This window comes from Triticum dicoccoides, chromosome 2B, assembly GCF_002162155.2.
Source record: "Triticum dicoccoides isolate Atlit2015 ecotype Zavitan chromosome 2B, WEW_v2.0, whole genome shotgun sequence".
In the NCBI taxonomy this organism is placed as follows: Eukaryota; Viridiplantae; Streptophyta; class Magnoliopsida; order Poales; family Poaceae; genus Triticum; species Triticum dicoccoides.
The window spans coordinates 734,595,366-734,606,490 of record NC_041383.1 but is presented as its reverse complement, the minus strand read 5'-3'; the positions used below and the strand labels follow the sequence as shown (position 1 = coordinate 734,606,490).

General features: G+C 45.7%; 1 protein-coding gene across 1 annotated transcript; it reads left to right on the top strand.

Moving 5' to 3' along the window:
• Positions 1 to 319: 319 nt before the first annotated feature.
• On the top strand, positions 320 to 2,883 carry LOC119361281 (probable WRKY transcription factor 31; the record flags this gene model as incomplete). Its single annotated transcript, XM_037626571.1, has 3 exons — positions 320 to 612; positions 724 to 861; positions 2,199 to 2,883. Coding segments are annotated over 3 exons (1,116 nt in total), but the record flags the coding sequence as incomplete, so codon positions are not given.
• Between the last annotated feature and the right edge of the window lie 8,242 nt (positions 2,884 to 11,125).

The following is an 11,125-nucleotide window of genomic DNA, read 5'->3' as shown; positions in this document are numbered from 1 at the left end:
GAGTTTTCGTGGCGTGACTTTCACTAGTAGGTTCTCTTGTCCATACGCCACCTACCATGCCAGATCAAGCCCCACCGATCAGCCTATCTCAAGGAGAATGAAAAGAAAATCTATCTATCAATGCATCCGTTTGTCTGACCGATGAAATGCCCGCCACCGTCAGACACAGATGACTGGCAATCACAGAGGTTTACACGGAGGTGATCATACCCTCAGTGACTCATCGGTGTAGCGTACGTACGTGTCCGTCTCCCCTATATAAGTACCTTCGGGATTCGGCTAGACCAATATCAACCTCACAAGCTGATCACCTCCTACAATACCACAGTTTGAAGAGATGACGTCTGGGCAAGAGGCCATAGAAAAACTATCGCAGGAGCTCGTCGGCGGGCACGATCTCAACGCGAGGCTCCTGGCATTGCTGCGCCGCGGCCCCCTCGACGGACGTGGGCAGGAGGCGGCCGTGGCGATGAGCCAGGAGCTCTCCCGGGTGTTCATGGTGTCTCTGTTCATGCTCAGGTCCGGAGACAGTAGCAGAATGGCGGTGCCGGGGGCGATCATCACTGAGGGTGGCATCGATCAGCGGACTCCGACGAATGATATTCCTATCTGGTACACTGCTGGCCTATCCGCCTTGTCACCTTTCCTGGCTACAGTCTTTGGTGTTTCCACATGTACGTGATTTGTCACCCTGCTGCTGTTTTCATGCATGGAACAATACAGTGGAGGAGAAGAGGTTACTCCTGCAACGAAGGGTAGAGGAAGGGTCACCAGCAAGGAGATTACAGCCTCGCCTCATAGTGATGGTTACCAGTGGAGAAAATACGGGCAAAAGAACATTCAGAACAGAAAATTTGCGAGGTGAAGTGCTATTTTTTTTGTTTTTTTGAGAATCAAGTGCTAATTAATCGAGACCTCAAATGATCTTACGTGGTGCCATCTCTTAATCATCGCGGGTACAATCCATATGGATGATGATGAGTGGACCCAGGAATTCTTCACGGGATGTGCACACATCAATTTTTTAAAAAACTTTTAAAAACATCCGAAATTTTAACTTTTAAACTTTCAGAAACTGCAAGCTATCAAAATTTTGAACTTTCAACAATTTAATATGGGGTTTTCAAACTTTGAAATTATGCAACTTTGAGTAATTTGGGACTGTAGGGGGAAATCCCGAAAAGGAAAAGGCAACCACAACGTGGGCCTCACCCCTTGTTTTTCACCCACTAGTCTCCACCAAATAGTCACCAACATACTCCCCCGTTCCACAGTATAGTGTATCTTAGGTTTTTCGAATGTAGACATGTTTGCCCATGTTTACAGAAAAGCTATTGACATCTAAAATAATAAATAGATAAAATATAAAAATACACTTCATGATGAATCTAATGATACTGATTTTGCATTGTGGAAGTTGGTATCTATAACTATGGTCAAATATAGACATTTCTTACTTTTAAAACTCATGTATATTTCATAAATTCAATGTCGACACAACTAAACTCTTACCAAACTTGAGCAGCAGGCATCAATAACAAGAAAGAACTTGACTAACAACAAATATGACAGGAGGACACCAAAATAAGGAGACACAAAAGATTTACATGGAAACCCCTTGTATGAAAAAAAAACAAGGGCGAGAACGAGCAAGATTCTAGAACTAGCATATTTCTACTGTAAAAATAAATCAGGTATGAGGTGAAAGCCAACAAGTAAGGGAGGCTTCGGATCTCCAGTTTTCATACTTCGATTTTGAAGATTTATAGATTAAATTGCCTCGCTCTCTGGCACTCTAAACTCTCTCGAGAACATAAAAGCTCAAGCCCACATATCGACAACTTCGCACAAAGCTCTATCCGCCAACTTCATAATTATCTCAGGGGTAATGCTACATCTACAAAAGGTTCCTTAAATTTTTTACAAGCAAGCTGATGTGGAGGATTTTGATTGGTAGGACCAGCATCATTGTTATCCCAGATATAGTACTAGTTCACCGTACACATGCCGAGCAATCTGACTTTTCAAATGATGAAATAAGAGCTGTATTTTATCACAAGTGTCTTTTTTGTTTGCGGGATTTATCACAAGTTTCAGCATGCCCTTTGTCTTCGGTTACTCACACACTAATTATGAGAGGACGTCTTCGTGCCCGTTCTTAACTGAGCCATGAGGTCCATGCATGTATACGCGTGCAGGTGCTACTACAAATGCATGTTTTGCCATGACCGCGGCTGCAGGGCGAAGAAGACGGTGCAGCAGCAGGATAGCAGCAGCGGCCGGCGTCCCATGTTTCAGGTCACCTACGTGAACGAGCACAAGTGCCAACAACAAGTTATTCTTCCCACAGAAACTACCGGTGGGAACAAGCACACGACAAGGAGCGGTCATTTCGATCCTCAACGCGCCAAACTGGACGACGACGTCATGGCCTCGTGCCTCGCCATGGTCATCGGCGGAGCTGCGCCTGCAGGTCTGTCGTCCTCGTCCTCGCCGCCGCCGGTCGTAGGAGCGAGCCCGAGTGGTCCGGTCGGCGGGCATACGCCGAGCCTGCTGGGCGTGGGCATGGGCCTGGGTGAGACGACGGTGGCGGAGATCTCGTGCCGCTCTCCGTTTGCTCCCGTGAAGGCACCTGCAGCTCCGTCATCGTCGTCGTCGACGTCGCTGCCCGTGGAAGCGATCAACTCGAGTGATCCGACGCCGACCGGCGGCGGACTCCGCCGGAGCACGGACGCTATGGCGATGGACGAAATTTACTTCCCGTGCGGCCCGCTGTTTTCTCCCTTCGCCGTTCAGTCGAGCATCCATTCGGTCGATGTGCCCGTGGCTGTTGCCCGGTTCACGGACACCGACTCAGCGTGGGCGTGCCCATACTACTCGTGAATATACGTCGCCGGGCAGCGTCACCGACATTACAAATCATATGGATATGTGTGCACAGAATGGCTAATTTTTTTAAATAATACATTTTTTTATTAATTTTCATAAATATTATGCCAGATAAAAAAATTCAAAAATAATACACCGTCGGCCTGCTGCAGGCCGACTAGGCCTAGTCGGCCCACAACAGGCCGATTGGATTTCAGTCGGCCTACAACTGGCCGACTGGCCCCTGTCGGCCCACTGTGGGCTGATTGCGTCCTGTCAGCCCACTGTGGGCCTACTGGAGCTAATTGGCATAAAAAATATATGTTTAAAAAACTGTTAATCATGAAATTAAAAAATGTTAAATGTGTATAAAAAAATGTTCCTGATGTATACAAAAATTGTACAATATATATGCAAAAATGTTGACATAAAAAATATGTTTTGAAAAGTGTTAAGCATGTATTTAAAAATTGTTAAATGTGTGTATAAAAATGTTCCTTATTTATACAAAAAATATAGAATGTGTATGAAAAAAAGTTGATACCAAAAAATTATGTTTGAAAAGTTGACATTTTTTCAAATACATGATTAAAAATTGTTAAATGTGTGTATAAAAAATGTTCCTTATCTATAAAAAAAATATAGAATGTGTATGAAAAAAAGTTGACACCAAAAAAATATGTTTGAAAAAAATGTTCCAGCTCCATACAAAAAGAGCAACCAATCATATTTTTTTCACAACCTTGATTTATTTTTTGTCACCAACTCACCAACATAATGTTTTGGTGTCAACTTTTTTTCATACACATTCTATATTTTTTGTATAAACAGGAACATTTTTTATACACATATTTAACAATTTTTAAATACATGATTAACACTTTTTAAAACATACTTTTTATGTCAACATTTTTGCATATATATTGTACATTTTTTTATACATCAGGAACATTTTTTTATACACGTTTAACATTTTTTAATTACATGATTAACATTTTTTTAAACATATATTTTTTATGCCTATTTTTTTGCAAAAACAATTAGCCCACAGGGCCAATTAGCTCCAGTCAGCCCACAGTGGGCCGACAGGACCCAATCAGCCCACAGTGGGCCGACAGGGGCCAGTCGGCCAGCTGTAGGCCGACTGGAATCCAATCAGCCTGCTGTGGGCCGACTAGGCCCAGTCGGCCTGCAGCGGGCCGATGGTGTATTATTTTTGAAAAAAATTTACCCAGCGTAATATTTATGAAAAATAATAAAAATATATATTATTTAAAAAAAATAGCCATCAACATGTGGTGGATTATACTACTATATGTACTACATATTTTGCACACATGGTATTTCAGTTATTTTATCTGTTCACTGCAACGCTCGTATGCTAACTTGTATTTTTTTTTCTTGAGGGGCTTGTATGTATATGTCAATGTTTATTTACCTAAAACTTTGTTATTTATATAAAACATAATGTCAATCTGATTCTAGGAGCATGAATTATGTTTATATTTACCTAAACCTTTGTTATTTATAAATTGGGCTCCGTATCCCTCAAAATTGTTGATTTGAAATTTGAAACTTTGTCTACCAGATTTATGGTTGGCAATGGGGAAAAACCGTACACCGCGTTCTAACTTGGGAGTCCAAAACAGACATGGAGTATCTGCTCAAATGCTCACTGATGAACAGTAAAATAAAAAAATAGCATAGTTTTTTTAAAAATCAATTTTTTTGGTAAACCTTGTTAATGTTTTTTGTATTTCCAAAGTGTATCATGAAAGGACATTCATGGAAGTCGTGGCAAAAAGAACAAAATCAATGCTCTAAAAATAAGTTTGTCAAAGTTTGAGCGGAAGAGGACTTTCGGTCCAAAACTAGCATTAGAATGAAATTAAGCCCATGCAATCAAGAGAAGGTGACTATGATTAATTCTAACAAGAGTGCTATGTTCAATCAAACCAACGTAAAGTTTTTTTCTCCTACCGGACACATAAAATTAATCATTGACTTTGTCACAAAAGTTAAAATACAAAAAAGAGGGGATCTTATTAAGTTCACAAGTTTCTATGTCAGTGGGTCTGCAGCAGTGTGCTCCTCCATCTACCATCAATTATTCCCATATACGGAATGCATACTTCTATCAATCCAATGCTGCGAGACTCGCCGGTTCCCTTGTTGGTCCTGAAGCTGGACTTTGCCAAAGCCTTCGACTCCATCGACTGGCGAAGCCTTCACCGGATTATGGAGGTGCGTGGCTTCCCGCCTCTCTGGTGTGACTGGATGGACTCGATCTTCCAGTCGTCCATATCTGGCGATGGATCGAATGCAAGAAGGGATTGCGGCAGGGGGACCCCCTCTCCCCCTACCTGTTCCTGCTCATCGCGGATGTGCTCCAACAGATGGTCAAGAGAGATGGTGGGATGCGTCACCCTCTGTTTGATGATGCGCCCCCGCTTGTCCTTTAGTACACTGATGACACCATCATCATCATGCGTGCGGAGCTGGACGCGGTTCGGCACCTCAAGGGCATCTTAGACGACTTCGCGGCGGCGACGGGGCTTGTCATCAACTTCCACAAAAGCACCGTCGCGCTCGTTCATGACCCCGAGGATGATCTTCGCGAGATGGTCCATGTGTTGGGCTACTGCGTTGGGAGCTTCCCTCAAATCTACCTCGGCCTGCCGCTCTCCAACCGCAAGCTCTCCATGGACGACTTCCCCCCCGCTCATTTCCAAAGCTGAGCACTACCTCTCCGGCTGGCGCGCTCAGCTTCTGTCCTTCGAGGGGCGCCTGGTGCTGCTCAACGCCGTGCTGGACGCTCTCCCCACGTATGCCATGTCTTGGATGGAGGTCCCGCCCTCTGTCCTTCGGGCGATCGACGCCCTGTGCCGCTCCTTCCTTTGGACCGCGACGCACAAAGCCTCGGGGGCCCAGTGTCTCGTGGCCTGGGATCGCGTCGTCCGTCCCAAGGGAGAGGGGGGGGGGTTGGGGGTACGCGCCCTCCTGGTCCAGAACCGGTGCCTCCTGCTGAAGCTCCTTCACCATCTACACTCACGCCATGATGCGCCGTGAGCTCGCTGGGTTTGGGGTGAGCTGGGACGCTCACTGCTGACCTCGGCAGCGGCGGTGTCGCTCTCCGGACCGCACTGGGCTTCCCTGGCCAAGCTTATGCCTCTGTACAGGGCGGTCGCCAGTGTCTCCGTCGGTGACGGGCGCACTACGGCGTTCTGGCTGGATTCTTGGTTGCCAGGCGGTGCTCTCTCCGTCCAGATGAGCTCCCTCTTCTCCCACACCACCATGCATGCGGTCTCAGTTGCTCACGTCATTCAGCACGGGCTAGTTGGTGTTGGGGAACATTGCATAAAATAAAAAATTTCCTACGTTCACCAAGATCATTCTATGACTTCATATAGCAACGAGAGAGGGGAGTGCATCTACATACCCTTGTAGATCGCGAGCGGAAGCGTTCAAGAGAACGAGGTTGAGGGAGTCGTACTCGTCGTGATCGAATCACCGAAGATCCTAGCGCCGAACGGACGGCACCTCCGCGTTCAACACACGTACGGTCAGTGTGACGTCTCCTCCTTCTTGATCCAGCAAGGGGGAAGGAGAGGTTTATGAAGATCCAGCAGCACGATGGCGTGGTGGTGGATGCAGCAGGGATCCCGGCAGGGCTTCGCCAAGCGTCTGCGGGAGAGAGAGGTGTAGCAAGGGGGAAGGGAGGCGCCAAGTGCAAGGGTGCGGCTGCCCTCCCTCCCCCCTCTATATATAGGGTCCCCAGGGGGGGCGTCCCTAGGAGATCCCATCTCCAAGGGGGGGCGGCGGCCAAGGGGGTGGCTTGCCCCCTAAGGCAAGTGGAGGTGCCCCCCCACCCTAGGGTTTCCAACCCTAGGCGCAGGGGGGGCCGAGGGGGCGCACTAGCCCACCAGGGGCTGGTTCCCCTTCCCACTTCAGCCCACGGGGCCCTCCGGGATAGGTTGCCCCACCCGATGGACCCACGGGACCCTTCCGGTGGTCCCGGTACAATACCGGTGACCCCCGAAACTTTCCCGATGCCGAAACAGCACTTCCTATATATAATTCTTTACCTCCGGACCATTCCGGAACTCCTCGTGACGTCCGGGATCTCATCCAGGACTCCGAACAACTTTCAGTTTGCTGCATACTAATATCTCTACAACCCTAGCGTCACCGAACCTTAAGTGTGTAGACCCTACGGGTTCGGGAGACACGTAGACATGACCGAGACGGCTCTCCGGCCAATAACCAACAGCGGGATCTGGATACCCATGTTGGCTCCCACATGCTCCTTGATGATCTCATCGAATGAACCACGATGTCGAGGATTCAAGCAACCCCGTATACAATTCCCTTTGTCAATCGGTATGTTACTTGCCCGAGATTCGATCATCGGTATCCTAATACCTCGTTCAATCTCGTTACCGGCAAGTCACTTTACTCGTACCGTAATGCATGATCCCGTGACCACACACTTGGTCACTTTGAGCTCATTATGATGATGCATTACCGAGTGGGCCTAGAGATACCTCTCCGTCTTACGAAGTGACAAATGCCAGTCTTGATCCGTGTCAACCCAACAGACACTTTTGGAGATACCCGCAGTATACCTTTATAGTCACCCAGTTACGTTGTGATGTTTGGTACACCCAAAGCACTCCTACGGTATCCGGGAGTTACACGATCTCATGGTCTAAGGAAAAGATACTTGACATTGGAAAGCTCTAGCAAACGAACTACACGATCTTGTGCTATGCTTAGGATTGGGTCTTGTCCATCACATCATTCTCCTAGTGATGTGATCTCGTTATCAATGACATCCAATGTCCATAGTCAGGAAACCATGACTATCTGTTGATCAACGATCTAGTCAACTAGAGGCTCACTAGGGACATGTTGTGGTCTATGTATTCACACGTGTATTACGATTTCTGGATAATACAATTATAGCATGAATAAAAGACAATTATCATGAACAAGGAAATATAATAATAATCCTTTTATTATTGCCTCTAGGGCATATTTCCAATAGTCTCCCACTTGCACTAGAGTCAATAATCTAGTCACATTGTGATGAATCGAACACCCATAGAGTTCTAGTGTTGATCATGTTTTGCTCGCGGAAGAGGTTTAGTCAACGGATCTGCGACATTCAGATCCGTATGTACTTTGCAAATATCTATGTATCCATCTTGAACATTTTCACGGATGGAGTTGAAACGACGCTTGATGTGCTTGGTCTTCTTGTGAAACCTGGGCTCCTTGGCTAGGGCAATAGCTCCAGTGTTGTCACAGAAGAGAGTGATCGGCCCCGACGCATTGGGTATGACTCCTAGGTCGGTGATGAACTCCTTCATCCATATTGCTTCATGCGCTGCGTTCGAGGCTGCCATGTACTCCGCTTCACATGTAGATCCTGCCATGATGCTCTGCTTGCAACTGCACCAGCTTACTGCTCCACGATTCAACATATACACGTATCCAGTTTGTTACTTAGAGTCATCCAGATCTGTGTCGAAGCTAGCATCGACGTAACCCTTTACGACGAGCTCTTCATCACCTCCATAAACGAGAAACATGTCCTTTGTCCTTTTCAGGTACTTTGGGATATTCTTGACCGCTGTCCAGTGTTCCTTGCCGGGATTACTTTGGTACCTTCCTACCAAACTTACGGCAAGGTTTACATCAGGTCTGGTACACAACATGGCATACATAATAGATCCTATGGCTGAGGCATAGGGAATGACACTCATCTCTTCTTTATCTTCTGCCGTGGTCGGGCATTGAGCCGAGCTCAATCTCACACCTTGCAATACAGGCAAGAACCCTTTCTTGTACTGATCCATATTGAACTTCTTCAATATCTTATCAAGGTATGTGCTTTGTGAAATACCTATGAGGCATCTTGATCTATCTTTATAGATCTTGATGCCTAATATGTAAGCAGCTTCTACAAGGTCCTTCATTGAAAAACACTTATTCAAGTAGGCCTTAATGCTGTCCAATAGTTCTATATCATTTCTTGTAAACGCAGGCTTCTCCATAAGTCTGCATAAACCCAAACGCTTTGATCATTTCATCAAAGCGAATGTTTCAACTCCGAGATGCTTGCACCAGCCCATAAATGGATCGCTGGAGCTTGCACACCTTGTTAGCATTCTTAGGATCGACAAAACCTTCCGGCTGCATCATATACAGTTCTTCCTTAAGATGTCCGTTAAGGAATGCCGTTTTGACGTCCATCTGCCATATCTCATAATCATAGTATGCGGAAATTGCTAACATGATTCGGACGGACTTTAGCTTCGCTACGGGAGAGAATGTCTCATCGTAGTCAACCCCTTGAACTTGTCGATAACCCTTAGCGACAAGTCGAGCTTTATAGATGGTAACATTACCATCCGCGTCTGTCTTCTTCTTACAGATCCATTTGTTTTCTATCGCTCGCCAATCATCGGGCAAGTCTGTCAAAGTCCATACTTCGTTTTCATACATGGATCCTATCTCGGATTGCATGGCTTCGAGCCATTTGTTGGAATCTGGGCCCGCCATCGCTTCTTCATAGTTCGAAGGTTCACCATTGTCTAACAACATGATTTCCAGGACAGGGTTGCCATACCACTCTGGTATGGAACGTGTCCTTGTGGACCTACGAAGTTCAGTAGCAACTTGATCCGAAGTACCTTGATCATCATCATTAATTTCCTCTCCAGTCGGTGTAGGCACCATAGGAACATTTTCTTGAGCTGCACTACTTTTCGGTTCAAGAGATGGTACTTCATCGAGTTCTACTTTCCTCCCACTTACTCCTTTCGAGGGAAACTCTTTTTCCAGAAAGGATCCGTTCTTGGCAACAAAGATCTTGCCTTCAGATCTAAGGTAGAAGGTATACCCAATGGTTTCCTTAGGGTATCCTATGAAGATGCATTTTTTCAACTTGGGTTCGAGCTTTTCAGGTTGAAGTTTCTTGACATAAGCATCGCATCCCCGAACTTTTAGAAATGACAGCTTAGGTTTCTTCCCAAACCATAATTCATACGGTGTCATCTCAACGGATTTAGACGAAGCCATATTTAAAGTGAATGTAGCTGTCTCTAGAGCATATCCCCAAAATGATAGCGGTAAATCGGTAAGAGACATCATAGATTTCACCATATCCAATAGAGTGCGATTACGATGTTCGGACACACCGTTACGCTGAGGTGTTCCAGGCGGCGTGAGTTGTGAAACGATTCCACATTTCCTTAAGTGCGTACCAAATTCGTGACTTAAATATTCTCCTCCACGATCTGATCGTAAGAACTTTATCTTTCGGTCACGTTGATTTTCTACCTCATTCTGAAATTCCTTGAACTTTTCAAAGGTCTCAGACTTGTGTTTCATCAAGTAGACATACCCATATCAACTCAAGTCATCAGTGAGAGTGAGAACATAACGAGATCCTCCGCAAGCCTCAACGCTCATTGGACCGCACACATCGGTATGTATGATTTCCAATAAGTTGGTTGCTCGCTCCATTGTTCCGGAGAACGGAGTCTTGGTCATTTTGCCCATAAGGCATGGTTCCCATGTGTCAAATGATTCATAATCAAGAGACTCTAAAAGTCCATCAGCATGGAGCTTCTTCATGCGCTTGACACCAATGTGACCAAGGAGGCAGTGCCACTAGTATGTGGGACTATCGTTATCAACTTTACATCTTTTGGTATTCACAGTATGAATATGTGTAACATTACGTTCGAGATTCATTAAGAATAAACCATTGACCATCGGGGAATGACCATAAAACATATCTCTCATATAAATAGAACAACCATTATTCTCGGATTTAAATGAGTAGCCATCTCGTATTAAACGAGATCCAGATACAATGTTCATGCTCAAACTTGGCACTAAATAACAATTATTAAGGTTTAAATCTAATCCCGTAGGTAAATGTAGAGGTAGCGTGCCGACGGCGATCACATCGACCTTGGAACCATTCCCGTCACGCATCGTCACCTCGTCCTTCGCCAGTCTCTGCTTATTCCGCAGCTCCTACTTTGAGTTACAAATATGAGCAACGGCACCGATATCAAATACCCAGGAGCTACTACGAGCACTGGTAAGGTACACATCAATTACATGTATATCACATATACCTTTAGTGTTGCCGACCTTCTTGTCCGCTAAGTATTTGGGGCAGTTCCGCTTCCAGTGACCCTTCCCTTCGCAATAAAATCACTCAGTTTCAGGCTTGGGT